The 15537-nt window shown below is 39.2% G+C and overlaps 1 protein-coding gene across 1 annotated transcript in view; it reads left to right on the plus strand.

The window, feature by feature from the left end:
• Positions 1 to 15537, plus strand: part of LOC111657927 (metabotropic glutamate receptor 4-like) — a gene marked incomplete at its 3' end in the record, with an annotated part of 150464 nt that overhangs the window by 102283 nt on the left and 32644 nt on the right. Inside the window, exons 4-6 of the mRNA XM_087175152.1 lie at positions 10977 to 11112; positions 11321 to 11475; positions 11819 to 11959. Coding sequence (XP_087031278.1) covers positions 10977 to 11112; positions 11321 to 11475; positions 11819 to 11959 — 432 coding nt within the window. The remainder of the gene's footprint in view (positions 1 to 10976; positions 11113 to 11320; positions 11476 to 11818; positions 11960 to 15537) is intronic.

Consider the following 15537-nt stretch of genomic DNA (forward strand, 5'->3'; position numbering starts at 1 on the left):
TTGAATACCAATTTGTGTCTGATGAAGTTTTCCAACAAAAATGTTTAATTATCTTGTTGAAAATCATTAAATTACTCCCACTCTCTTTCTCTTATGGAAACTTCCTGAATGTATGAATATGCAAACGCAGATATGACTGTAAAAAGAAAAAGGGCTGGGCGGCATCTGCACTGCCCACATAAAGTAAACTGCTTTGGAGTAGTCGAGGGAATGTTGATGTTTTTATTCCTCTTTCATTACAAGTGTTTTGTGTTTTTCATTTATTTGCAAGGTGTTGTTAACCTGTTAATAACCAAAATTATTTGCAAAACACAAAGACCTCTTACACAGCTTAATACTGAACAAGTCCTCAAAAAGGCAGATGAGATTATCAACGATCTCAGATGTCCTCTATGAATACTTCAAGTTTATGCTATTACATCGATAAATGCACTTTTAATTTGGACTTCTGCTCCTTTTTGACTTAATATGTATCTCTGTGGTTTTGGACTTTGGCCAGCTGTAGACTCTATTTTAATTCTGTCTGATGTTTGGGTTGTTTTTATGTGTGTAAGTGAATCGGCTATGTGTGCTCTGTTGGCAGAGGTAGTGTCTTGAATTGCCCCTTATGGGAAAAGTAAAGTATCTTGAACAGCGATATTGCTCATTTCAAAAGTTAAATAGTTGGACACAAAATGCCTCCTCCTTGACTTGAAAAGTCCAGTCTCTCTCTGTGTTTACAGGAGGCGTCAGGTTTTTCCACATCACAGTGGTCTAAGTTGCTTATTGGACCACGATGTTGTGATGTTGCACAGTCATGGTTGTGCACACGTGTTAAACTGAGATTTAAGGTGAGAGACTTTCCTCCTTCGGAAAATAAATGGGAAAACTGTCTTCTTGTGTCAGACTCTGCACAGTGAGGTTCAAACCTACAAGTAAAGAAACAATAAGTAAAACACAACATGCAGCAGAGGGAGTCACAGGCTTCTGAAGCTTTTTTGGGGGTGTTACATTCTCACCCGTTGCTATTATCATCTTTTTATGCTTTTACTTATGTTTTATTCAGATTTGTGTGAAAAATATGAAATGAAAACATGTTAATGTAAATGGCCTGGAGTCTAAATGCAGAGGGTAGCATTAAGTGCTACATGGACACTGTGTTGTTGCGCCTCTTTGGCTTTAAGAGCGATAGACTTGTTGCATCAGGAGGCCTTTTTGTCATTTCTCCTGGTATCAGTGTTGCCAACGTATGCTTGAAAATTCAGTCAATTTGGTGGCACTGAACTATGACACTATTACAGAGTCAATTAGGTAGGCTACAGTCTAAAGCACTCCTATTCTTAGGGCTTAGTGTGCAGATTCAGGATTGCCTACAGCGTTTCTGGGCCGTAGTCATGGGAAAGAGGTCAGCAGGAAGTCAATTGGTTTGATTGAAACCACTGCCCTTGCTTTAGAAGTGAGGTGAAAAATAAAATGGTCCATTATACAGCCATGAAGAATGCGGTAAAGGGTTTGTGTCGATCCGTCTGTTAATGGGGTATCTGGTGATATCTCAAAAAGAGTAGACGGATTGGCCTGACAGAGGGCCCTGTGATTAAATTCACTTTTTTTTTTTTTTTTACCTAAATGTGATATGGCAGACGCAACCGCTATCCAACATGGCTGAAGCTTTGAGGGATGATTCATTGCGGCACTGTGTTCTGGTGTTTAAAATCATCACTGTGATTAGCTTGATGGAGGCGATACTAACTAAAGGTCAAAATTTCAAACGCTGACAGCTTTCATCATAGCTGGATATGAGGTGTAAAAGAAATTATGCCATTTTAATTCACAAAAGCCACATTTCTGTCACCCCAAACTTTCTACACGGTCACTTATTTTATCTGTAATTACAGCTGAAAACACAATACAGATGTTTGACATATTTTTTCAGTTTCTGAGAAAGTTAGAGAAGACAGAAAATTAATTTTATTCTCAAGTGCTAGAACTGACCATATTTATCAAAATGTCCTTTTCATCCAACCACCATGAACGAGTCAGTGCACCATTTCATCTATGGCCACAGTACCATAAAATTAAAAGAGAAAGGGGGGAAGGGGAAATGTTGACCTTTTTTCTATTTTGACAAAAACAAACTTCAAACTTGTTCACTGAATGTGAATCTGGCAGTTTTAATAAAGATGTTTGGATTTTTTATGGTAAAGGGAATTTGACTGAACTTCCTCTACATTATCATGCAATATAGGTTGGAAACATACTTTTATTTTGAATATAAATCACACAATAATTTCTGCAAGCATACCTCAAGGCATTATGTTCATGATAGCATGGTATTTGAGCAATAGTGAGCAAATATCTACCAATCAAGTGTTTATGGGCCAAACAAATACATAAATCTGAATAAAAATATTGAATAGTGTTTCCATGTAAAGCTGAACTCTCATTACATGTAATTCTTTGTAAAATGATTTGGCTTTGTGAATGGAAAATGTTGCAAAAAATTGGTAAATTTCTTTTTTTATCTGTCATCTAACTGTACTCACACTGACTCTCGAATTCCTGTAAGAGTTTGTGTGTTTATTCAAAAAAAAACAAAACAAATGACAAGAAGCCATTCAATAAGTGACAAAGCTTGAAAACTGAAAAACATGTGCTGTGCTGTCAGCCTTCAACAGTTTTCACGCTGACATGTCAAAAAGCCTAAAGCTAATTGTCCTCCCTCCTTTGTGCCTCAGCACATTAACCATTGCAGGAAATATTTTACTTTCAAGTCTCATATCAGGTGCAATTCACTAAACTGAAGAGATCTGACATTGACCTGTAAAAAAACAGTGGATTGTGTAAAAGCATGCAGTATTAGAAAAAAGTAGCATCCTGGTAGTTTCATGGTTACTACTTATATTTTCTTTTTTAAATGGACACAATGTGAGGTGTCAGGTCAATCAAGGTATTTGATTCAGTAAGACTAGAGAGAATATCATCATCACCTTTACAATCTACTACAACACAGTAGTCTATCAAACATTTTTGTTGAGTTTTTGTCATTCATTTCTATAATAATCTTTGAGGACGTGAAGTGTGTGTGAACCAAAACAATAAAATATGGGCCTTAAAACCAAAACAGTGAGCTGAAAGAGGCCACAATGCGGAAGGGAACTGCAGTCGAGTGATAATTCTCTGATTTATTTCCAACAAGTCCTCCAACCTGAAAAAAACGACCTATATGGTTGTTGGACCCTCTGATACGACCCATTGGAGTGTCTCCTGAAATAGCGCCCTTATGGCGGCAGGCGTACCAGACTTTGGTTGTCATGGTTACAATGATAAACAAGCGGACTGTACCGAGAGCAGCTTACCTACCTCCGTTACTATAATAACAGTCATGTCTTGGTTAGCTTTAGGAAAAGGTCGTGATTTGGGTTAAAATAACATTAAACAATCTTTGTTGTCATAGTTACAATAATAACAACGTGGCAAACTTTATCGAGCAGTTATGGATACTAGAAACATGATAAACTGCTGGTTTCACATGGGAATCGAACAACACTCTCCTGTGTCATATTCCTGTGTTATGTTGACGCATTTCTATCCACCCCAACCCTGTCATAATTACTACGGTCACTAAATGTCGCCTAGCAACAAAATGTTACTTTTTACAGTCTCTTTTTTTTCCCATTACGCAGTCATTTAATCTATTGGTAAAACAAAAACATTGACTGTTGGCAGCTTTAAATATTTATAGATCAATATTAGTGGTAGGTAAACAAGCCACATAAAATAAAGATTTGTTTGATGTCCGCTGATATCATGTTTACCTGAGTTTTTTTCAAGTGTTTTTTGAAGTGTAGTCAATGAGAAAGTTGTTGTTGTTGACTGTTAAAAATCCTGCAATGTTAAATAATCCCTTTTAAAGAATTCAAAAAACACCCCGTTTCTTTGCCTGGATCCAGATTTGCACTAAAAACTAATCACTTGTCCCTTGGCCCCTGGCTGAAGTCTCCAAGGTTTCTCTGAAATCTTTTAATAAGTTTGGGAGATATCCTGCCAACAAACAAACTAGACCACAAACAAACTCCCCCTGGCAGAGGTAAAAATGACTAAATCTGATATTGATTTTTAGATCTCACTTATTTTTCATGGGCAGCCTTTTTCAAAGTAGCTGTTGCACTCTGACACAGAACATGCCACGCAAATATTTAATGGACGGCCAAATAAATACAGCTCAACTGTCTGTAATAATATGATTTTAAATATTACCATGTTTGAGGATACAGATTACAGACAGACACACTTTTATAGCACCTTCTTCTAGCCTCTAAATATCCGTGTTTTTCCTCTGTTGTACATCCTGCATTGTACTTATTCACACATCGATTTACAGTATAATACCACACATCACTGACTAAAATGAATTGTGTGAAATCATTGTGTGCATGTCTGGTATTGGACTATATGTGCTCTCACTTGATCTAACACAGTGTTTCAAGCTGAAAGTCTGAGATCAACTAACTTGAATGCACAAAAATGAAACCGCCTTTTTTTTAAAGTCAGTAGCATCTAGAGCTTAAAAACAAAAGAAAAAAAAAGGAAAAACCAAAGAAGTCAAGATGGCGCGTTTCACACGTTAATTATTTACTTGAATGGCATCACAGACCAAACACACAAAAAGACATGTGTGGTGAACAAATAACAGGGGAAAGATGTACAATTAGGAAACTCAGTGGAGCAGAAAAACAACAAATTGTGTTTTCAGACCTAATAGTATTGTATTTCTTTGGTTTAATTGAACATGAACTGAGCACGGACAGAGCATAACAGATTAAAGTATACAACAAGCTGCACTGATGGGGCTTGCAGTGGGAAATATGTCTTGGAAATTTATTTTTCAAAAAAAACAAACGACATCACAGAGATGTAATTTCGTCTGGCACGTCAGACCCACATAGGCAGCTAAAGTTACACTTGGCAAGAAAAGAGAATCATTTGCAAGGAGAGATTATTTCAAATCTCCTCACATATCCACAAAAACAACCCCCCGACGCAAAGCACACCAACAACACTTTGCATTGTAAATGCAGCTGCAAGGTAAAAAAAAAAAAAAAAAAGTTAACTTTCTAGCATCAATCGGTTTGCATTTCAGGATCCGGTTTTGCTCCTTGAACTTGCTGTCACTTCGGCACTTCAAGTCCTCCATGAACTTTTGTGACTCTTCTCCAATTCACATTTAATTTGCAAAACCACAGCACAGCGCCTGAGAAAATTTATTACGGCGAATAGTTCACATATGGCATTTTAAATGTTGTGAGCTACCATGCTTCATATAAGATCAACATACAGTATGATCTCATTCAGCTCTGACCTCCATCGAATTACCCAGTGACAGACGTCCTCATTAATCCTGCCATAACCAATCAGTATTGGTGATTTAGTGCTATTAGTATTCAGCATGAGGACATCTGTGTCTTGTTTTTGTTTATTTATTTATTTTTTCTTCAAGGAACAGCTATACTCACTGACAAAGAGGTCTGTACATAATGTATTCAAATTAGAGCACAGAGCAGGAAGGCTGTAGTTTGCAGTGGAATTAAAAAGCAGTCGTGTTTTATAGGACTTCTGCAAGGTTAGCAGACTCACTGCTGTTTTTACAAGGTCTGACTTAAGCAGGAAATTACTGGATTTTTTTTTTACCTTGAATTATTATATGAAAGCCACGAGACAGGAAATGGGCCGTTGGTAATGTTAAATACAGGCAGAGTGAAGGAAGTGACACTAAAATTTCAGTTTAAACAGAAAACTTTTGGCAGCTCATCTCGTGTTCTGCATCCATAAGATGTGAAGCCAGGATCTCTCAGTGGGTCTTCATCACTCACAGAGTTACGACTCAAGGAGCCGATGCCGTTATATTGTACTTTAAATACTATTTATACGTGTCCTTGTACGTGTCGGGCTTAAATGCAAACACAAGACACGTGTTTATTGTTGGTTCATTGTGTGAGATTGAGTCAGTTTGTGTTTAAAAATTCTGATTGCAGGACTGAGATATTACTGATGCCTACCAGTGTTAGCCTATTGCTAATTATTTGTGTGCTCATTAGTTTTTAGTGTACCCTGGAAACTGCTGTTGGGTTGTGACTAAGTGTCGTTGTTCCCAATGGACAGCAGCATTACTTGCAATTCTTTCTCTAAGCATCATGTGTTTTCAAAGTGGTTATGTGTTGTTGTTTTTTTTTTTGTCTATTTGCTTGTGTTTTGTGAGGTCTGAGATTGGCAATGCCAGTCAAACGTGCTGCCAAGCTCAACTGAAGTCATTTTAGTTGCCTAATCTTTGAATATTGACTTCAATATATCATTATGATTTTAACTGCAGTGTGTATTGGCTGTGGAAAATTATATCTCACTGAAAACCGCTTTATTATAAGTGTGATTTGTTATGTAAAAATATGCAGGAAGCACAGAGGAAGAGTTTCTAAAACACAGGGCACAAAATAGGAAGAGTAATATATTCATTACTAGGCAATAATGAAAACAATACCAGGTATTGTTTTCAGTTTGTGGGTCTGTGTGTATGTGTGTGTGTGTGTGTGTGTATGTGACAGAAAGCGGACACAGAGGATGAGACACACATTCATACACTCGTGTGGTTATTTACTAAAAGTCCCACCTGTGTGTGTGTGTGTGTGTGCGCGTGTGTGTGTGTGTGTGTGTGTGTGTGTGTGTGTGTGTGTGTGTGATCAGTACAACTCAACCACGCAGAGGCATGTATGACTCCTGATACACAGGGATGTGTGTGTACGTGACTCTTAACTCTAATCATTATCGTTATCTGTTTATCTCATCTATGCAGCTTTACTTTTAACTTCAGTTAGTTACTATAATAATTATTTGGTGAGACATTTGACACTTTATTTTACTTTTGCTTAAAAGAAAGTTGTAAAAGAGCCTATGATGAGGCTTGGAGAGGGGACATCTCCTTCATAAAAACGAGGATAAATAAATTGAGTTAAATATGGAGTTATAACTGACTAGTCTTATGTGTGGAGGTCTGTATGGTTACACCGCAGCCAGGTGTCATTTCCAGGTGATTTCATGAAGCTAAACACAGTGAACAGCTGTGCGTAACGGCACTGCACTCTGGCGTGACACTTTATTAAACATTTACATCTTGTGTCCACTTTGCGCTGCTCTGACATAATCTGATTTGAGGTGGTGGAATCCAGTGCTCACATAATTCAAACAGGAGAAAAAAAAAAAAAAAAAAATGCTCTGGTTGTTGATGTCTCGACTTGAACATTTTATTTGGCCGTGTTGATCTCACATAGAATATGACTGTTTATATCTGCAAGGCACCTCACTATAAATAAAAAGCAGAAAAAGAAGAGGGAGAGAAAGCGGTTCAACCGTTGTGGCAGAGACGGACTGCATGACTGTGGCTGTCATGACACCGCAGCAGCTATTTGTCACTATTAGTTTCCATTAATCTTTGTGAAGACATAGTTAAGATAACACCAGGATCGTCTTCTACTGTGGCATGTGAGAAACTGCAGTGATGGCGTGGTTTTCATGCTTCTCACTTATCTAAACCCATCCATTTAAGTAAACACCCGAAATGACCGATAATGGAGCCTGTTTGAGTCAACTGGACAAGCGGGTCATCACACACAAATGGCTGAAGTGATGAAATGCTGTCACGACTGCAGTGGAGACACACACTCCCTACAGCAGTCTACCATAAACTAAAGGATGATCTGAAGCATTAAGACAGTTAAAGTGTGATTTCTAAGGTTACCACACATCACATCTGGATTCAAACACGCAATGCTCTCAAGCTCTGTAATAAAGGTCCAAAAGGGAAATACCTGCATCAAAGAAACACACGGGTTCATCTTTTAAAAGAAAAAAACAAACAAAACAACAGAATCAAATGCTTGTTCCTAATAGCCATGTTACAACCCACGTGAGACTTGATAGAGCTGCATCCAAAAGCATTACTCCACAGTTTAGCCTTTCATGTTTATTTAGTAACAACACAAATCCTCTAACCTGTTTTTTTGTGTTCATTGACTTCTCTTCCCCCCAGTCAGAGAAAGAGTTGAGCAATCAGATCTCTGCAGGTAGGATTAAGAAAAATGTCTTCCTACGTTGCTAGTTAGCTGCCCGGCAACAGAGAAATGGTCGCTAATAGCCCCTTTCCACTACATGGTACCAGCTCATGCAGTTTGTTTTCCATCAGGCAAAAGTTGATAGTGCTTAGCACCAGGTCCTGTTTTTGGTGTCACCACTGCATAGTTTCTAAGTGATCCTATCTGCAGTAGAAAAAGAAGCACCCAGTACGGAGCGTGTTGAGTCGGTATCATGTGGTGGAAAAAAACGTGTGGACGAGACTGACACAGCTTTACAGGTTATTGTGTGTTGCCTTGAGGAAATAACAACCCCGAAAAAAATGTACTAATGTACTAATCTTGGCATAGGTTTAGTTTCTACTAAAAATCATGTCAGCAGGACGAATGCGTCACTCAACAAAACAAAATAACATCTCTAAAGTAGATATTAACTAGACTAACTTTGATTCTGTCTTTTTGGATAAACAAAAAAATATATTTTTTTTGCATTTCACTTTGTAGATCATGACACTAGAACTAGTAGAGCTAAAAATGTATTTCTTCCATACTGCAAGCTGTGTAGTGTTGTTATAAACTAAGAGTACAAGTATTCAACTATGTGACTCGAAGAGCAGCGGGTCAGTGTGTCTCTCTGGGTCTGAGGCCAAAACTAATTCAACAGTTCTTGCACGTGTCTTCCAAATTTATCGTTTGATTTTTAGGGCGTGAGGTAATAAAAGTGTTTTTATGGGAAAGCTACAAACTCCACAAGAGGAGAAAGAAAGAGCACTACATGTAAAAAAAAAAAAAAGAAAATTAAATCCACACAGCTCAAATTAAAGGCCTGTTTTCTCTAGCTGATGCAGTGGTGAACATACTAAATGATTCGGCTCTGATGGGTGTAAAACATTCAAACATTTAGTGCTTGGTTTCGGTCACGAGGGATCTAGATATCCCGCTGACCTGCCTCTAGCCTTTTGTCAAAACTCAACGTGAGAGGGAAGAGATGCTTTCAAGACCTCATAACATGCATATCCACTCATTTATACAGAGCAAAAGAAAAATCTCTACAGGGCAAGATGATGATGATGTTTTTTGTCATAAATGCTTATTGGGTAGAGCTGCTCACCATTCTCAAATATTGTCTTTACACAACTCTCAATGCAGGATTGTTGCAGAGTTTTTGCTGACACAATTTAATATCTTTGCATGTCTGAGGACGGAATATCTGACCTTCTCAAACTTAATGAGGTTTGCTGACAGCTGTGCAAGAACCAGACAGTTCCATCCAACACCAGAACTCTGTCTCAGACCTCAAAACTTTTTCAGACAGCTAAATTGGGACAGATTTAGCTGCCCCCTCATTGAGCTGGGTACCAGGGTGGAATGACAAGAGTCTACTCTACAGAGTTTTGCAAGTTGCACGCACACACACACACACACACACACACACACACACACACACACACACACACACACACAGAGGGCAATAATCTATATTGCACCTCCCAGAATAAAACAGAAGAAGCCTTTTTGCTGTAGTATTTGTTCTCTGTTGGAGCTCCATGCATCGGGTCACTGTGTGTGTGTAGGTGGTGCATAAATTCATGACAGTCTATGGAGAAGAATGTGTAATTTTAATTAATTTGCAGTTAATTGTTTGATACCTCCTGCTGGTATTTTCCTTTGATAGTTTTGTGGAGAACACTTTATCAGGCTTTCATGCGACACTGCAAATAAACTCGCACTCATTATGGAAAAGAGTTATTTAAGCCTCCGTGACTCTAAACGGGTCGACAGTACCTACCGCAGAGAGTGGCAGGTACAGTGTGTATTCGTACAGGATCTACAGTATGTATAAAGACATGTCTTGGCTTCTTGGCTTCAGACAAACATGCCACACTACGGCTCTCTAAATCCCACCAGTGAAATCCTGTTGGAGAAACACTGGAAACTTTGCTTTGACGGCACAAAAAACATCTCAGTCTGCGCTTGCAAGGACTCAAAGCGTTAGTCATTTCGTGCATGTGTAGTGGTTCTAACTCTCTGATGTATTGTGGGTACGGAGCATTCTGCCCGGGAACTGTCTCTCATGGTCTTATTGCAGGCACCAGACAACAGCATAACCTTCCTGCACCTGTAGAGAAACAAATCATTCACATAAATGCTCTGTCCCTGATTAAGAGATCCATGCATGAAAATAAATAACATAACTTAATATCACACATGTAGCAAAAACACAGAAAGTAAACAGAGCGCAGAAATTGTTTACCTTTCTGAAGAACGAAAAGTAGAGGTAAAGGTAGTAGAAGTGTTCGGTTCATAGAATGAAACAAGAGCAAAACACACAACATTCACTTTTTCTTTTTTATAGGAAATTGCACAAACTCTACATGAAAACATAATTACACCCATAAACTTACATCACTCGGGGAACCATGGGAAAAGTAAGAAATCATGTTTTCACATGAAAATGAAAGTCTCCTCTAAATCCACATTGGATTGCACAGGAATTTGTGATGCCTTATACTCATAATTTAGATCAACAACACACACACTATTGCACACTGTCACATCAGTCCCTGTCCCACAAAACTGCTAGAATATATTCCAAGTGAGACTTAACTAATGGTCAGTCACTCTTCAGGGAAATACGGCATTTCACTGTCTCAGTTTTCCCCAGGTAAACTGATGAGGTGGCCGATTCCATGATGTCAGCCATGATTGTTTATTTGTATCCAATCATATTCTAATTAAATCAACACAACTAATTATGTATAATGCTATTATTTAATGTTTAATTCGCAACTGAATGTTTTGTTTCTGTGAGTCATCTGGTACAGTGACGTATTGTTGTACATTTGATAGAATGACATCTTTAAACCTCTGTGTGTTCAGGTGGTGTGTGCATCTCCCAGTCGGTCAAAATTCCCCGCGAGCCCAAGCAGGGAGAGTTTGACAAGGTCATCCGGCGACTCAGAGAAAACCCAAATGCAAGAGTGGTCATACTTTTTGCCAATGAAGACGATATCAGGTAAGGCCTATTAATGGCTACAAAACACCGCTTTGAAGATCAGAAAAAAACATGACCACAGCAGACTGCTTAGAAACACGACCGCGTACAGCCGTTGCAGTACAGCTCTGCCGGATCACTGTGTAATGAATTGCAAAACAAAATCAAAGTGGAGCTGGTGCGGACGCCGACCTTATCCATGGCAACATCTGTTTCCTCACCTTTGCAGGCGGCTACTCCATGCTGCTAAAAAGGCCAACCAGACAGGTCATTTCATCTGGGTGGGCTCGGACAGCTGGGGCTCAAAGATCTCTCCGGTTGTGCACCAAGAGGAGATGGCAGAGGGAGCCGTCACCATCCTGCCCAAGCGCCAGTCCATCAAAGGTACCGAGACGAGCATTGCGCATACATCAGATCTGCCTGTCTTTCTAAAACCGTGTTCATGTTTCAGTGAAGTATTCTTTTCCTGCGTCACAGAGCTGTGTCTGTTTGCAGAAGAATACGAGTTGCTTTGTAATGCTTAACCGCTTTTATTTGATCATCAAATGTCTGAAAACAAAGATTCAGCCAAGCCAAAAAAAAAAAGCACCCAAGTAAATTGAACATATGCAATATTCAATTAATTATACTGTATAAAACAACAGAGCTCTGACTCACAAACAGAAGCAATACTGTTGTTTACACTGACACTGACTGTCAATGACAATAAACCCATTGATCTCTTCAGGGTTTGATCGTTACTTCATCAGCCGAACGCTGGAAAACAACAGAAGGAATATCTGGTTTGCTGAGTTCTGGGAGAACAACTTCAGCTGCAAACTCAGCCGTCACGCCGTGAAGAAAGGGTCCGGGCTCAAAAAGTGCACAAGTAAGATATTCTGCTGTTGGGGGAAAAAATCTTGTGTTCTTTCTTGTTCAAACTTTTAACCAACTTGGAAACATTCTTTTGACTTCTTGAGGGAGGTGACACATTCGTCTCATGGTGAATGTGTTTTGACAGCATTGCCCACCTATTAAAAGTGGAGCAGCTATACATTCAGTATTCAAAATCACAGTTCATCTTGCAGCTCATTTCAGTGCTGCACTCTATTTCTGCTGAGTCGAACGTGTTTACCCACATGGCTATAACGAGTGAATGGCTTAGCCGGGCTGCATGGTTAAAGCTTCAGGCTCAGCTCTATACGTTTCACAGCTGTGGATAGCACAGTCTGTCTTGAGGTGGAAAAATACTGCGCATTTAATTAAGATTTAAACACCAATTAAGTTACTCAACATACATTTAAAAGATGAAGGTTATTGGGTGTTATCTGGGGGTTTCCTCACAGCCCTCTCCCTTATTTGAATAATTTTCAGTTTAATTACTTTCAAAGAATCTGTTACTTTTTGCCGCATTTAATAGTGATCAGTATAAATGATTCTTTAATCTTGATAAAGGCAAAATGAATGAACATGAGCAGCAGCAGCGTTTGAAGGTCATGACTGAACATGAGTGGCATAATTACATACATTGTGTATAATTGTATATGTTCTTTTTCTGTTGGGGGGGGGGGGGGTGTTATTCAGCAGGACCTGAAGTCAGTTGTTTGCATTTACACCTGGTCATGTATGCATATTTATATTGATAGCAGGTTAAAACAACTAGTCCATCACCAAAAAAACCTTTGATAACCTATTAATTAGCAGCTGTTATTAATCAGTGTTTGTTAGCACTGTCTTGTTAAAACAGGAGGCTGCAACTTGAAAGAGTGCATTTTGTGCTTTGTTCAATTTTTTATGTATCTATCTGTATTCGTAGCCTCTGGTGCCACTTACCTTATCAGATACCACTCACAGATCAGCAAGCTAGCTCATAAATGTCACCTAGCCTACCAATGCCTCCGGCTTCCTCCAGCTTGTCTGTGTGTCAGGCTGTAGAGTCAAAAGTCTCCCAAGTTTAAACCACTGTAAAAACACAAGTTAATAAAGAAGGGCGCACGCACACACTGAATAGTCCTTCCCCAGCATTATGACGTCATCTTTTTGTCTACAAACCTGATATCATGTTGAGTATGCACTACCGTGAAGCATTTTTGTGGGTTATGAATATGTTTTGGATGCATTACGTAAAAGAAGATGTGTAGCTTGACCCTCAGTTGTCATTATTTAAAAGAAATATTTCCCCAGAGATAAAGCAGAATCTCTAACTTCACCAAGCCAAGTGTCATGGACAACAGAACTTCAAGTTCAGTAACTGGACTGTTATGGCAGCACTACACAGTTTTGTAACTTTGACTATTTTAATGTTACTAATATTTGCTTTTCTAAAGTGCTGAGGATTGAGAGCTTATTCAATAAACTAAGAGTTAGATCTTGTAATTTCATACACAAATTGCTGCTATCCTTTCCTGAATTTCCAAATAAAAAGTCAACTTCAGATTGTGTTTATTTTTCAGATATGGCAGGGTCATGCATTGGAGAACATTGCAAATTATACATCATGGAGCCTTACATTATGCACACACAAATAGAAAATGAAAGATTTGTTTGATTTAATGATGCAAATTTAATACAGTCAGCCTCAGCCTGTTTAAATAAAGATATAAAGATAGCTTATCTCACAGTGAGGATTGAGTCGTGCACAACAAATAAAGATAAAGAAAAACAGCATTACAGTTTATTACATAATATAGCTGGAGAATAGGGTGTGAAGTTGAGGGGCACACAGGAAAGAAAAGCAGAATAGATCAGCACATCATTACAGGGCACAAAGTCGGAAAATCACTTACTTTCACATTCATACTTGAGGGCAATTCCAAGACTCTTGTCCGACTGAATTATGTGTCTTCAGGCAGAAACTACACAAACTCCAGGGAATCAAAGGGAATCAAAGTAACAACCTTCTTTCTGAGAGATGACAGTGCTAACCACTGAACCACCACGCTGCCCTAGAGCCAGATGTGTGCACGCACAATCTGCATACACTATTTTCCACACAGACACTGGTATTTATAAACAACAACGTGTCGTGACAGTGTGTGTGCGATATGTCCGTGCATGCTTTACACAACAGTTATCCAGACCTCCGTGTCTGAAGTGAGTTTCACATGCTGCAGGACTGCGGCTAAATGAAAGAAAACATCAAAGTGGGGATCTGGGCAAAACATTTGATTTATTTATTTTTATTTAATTCAGTGCATTACCCTTCCATGTACAGTAGCATTTATGAACGTGTAGATTAACACTCTTTCATTCATTCTACAAGTACAATCTTGTCATACTATTATGCATTAAGTGTCAAGTCATGATAAAATCATAATAGAAGTTATCTCAGGGCACTTTTCATATAGAGCAGGTCCAGACTGTACTCTTTATTATATTTATTTACAGAGACCCGACATTCCCCCCATGAGCAAGCACTTGGCGACAGTGGCAAGGAAAAACTTACTCTTAACAGGTAGAAACCTTGAGCAGAACCAGGCTCTGGGTGGGCGGCCATCTGTCTCGACTGGTTGGGTTGAGAGGGAGAGAGAGAGAGCGCTCGAGCAGGGGGAAAGAGAATATAGAAATGCTTCCACACACTGATGTACGATGATGATGATGATGATGATAATAAAAGGTGTTAAGCAGGATCATGGGAGCAGTAGTTGCAGTGCAACCACAGATCCAGACTCCAGAGTCAGAATTACCTGCAGAAAGCGACAGGAGGAGAGAGACGAGGAAGCACAAAGCTATAGGAGAGAGAAGAAGCCGAGTTAGTAACATGCATTAATGGGATATGAATGCATAGAGATGGATAGGGCGAGGAGGAGAGAGGAACCCGGTGCATCATGGGAAGTCCCCTGGTAGTCTAGGTCTATAGCAGCATAACTAAGGGATGGATCAAGGCAAGCCTGAGCCAGCCCGAACTATAAGCGTTATCAAAGAGGAAAGTTTTAAGTCTCCTCTTAAACGTGGAGAGGCTGTCTGCTTCCTGGATCCAAACTGGAAGAGGCTTCCACAGGAGATGAGCCTGAGAGCTGAAGGCTCCGCCTCCCATTCTACTTTTGGAGACAGACAGGAACCACATGTAAGCCTGCACTCTGGGAGCGCAGTGTTTTAGTGGGGTAACGGGGTACTATGAGATATGATGGTGCCGGACATTAAGGGGTTTTGTCGGTGAAGAGAAGGATTTAAGATTCTATTCTGGATAAGGAGCCAGTGCAGAGAAGATAATATGGGATAAATATGATCTTTTTTCCTCATTTTTGTCAGTAAACTGGAGAGTCTTTAGAGACTTCTTGGGGGATCTTGATCATAAAGAAATGTCTACTAACAAATGCATGGACTAGTTTTTCTGCATATTTCTGAGACAGGATTTTGCCTCATTCCTGCAATGTTATGTTGGTGCGTTAAAAAAAGCAGTTTGGATTTAAAGGACACATCCTGATCACTGTGGTGCTGGAGGCCAGAGCAATGCCGTCTACACTG

The sequence above is a fragment of the Seriola lalandi genome, unplaced genomic scaffold (genome assembly GCF_002814215.2).
Source record: "Seriola lalandi dorsalis isolate HSWRI2012SDOR001 ecotype SW California unplaced genomic scaffold, Sedor1 jcf7180002054420, whole genome shotgun sequence".
Lineage (NCBI taxonomy): Eukaryota > Metazoa > Chordata > Actinopteri > Carangiformes > Carangidae > Seriola > Seriola lalandi.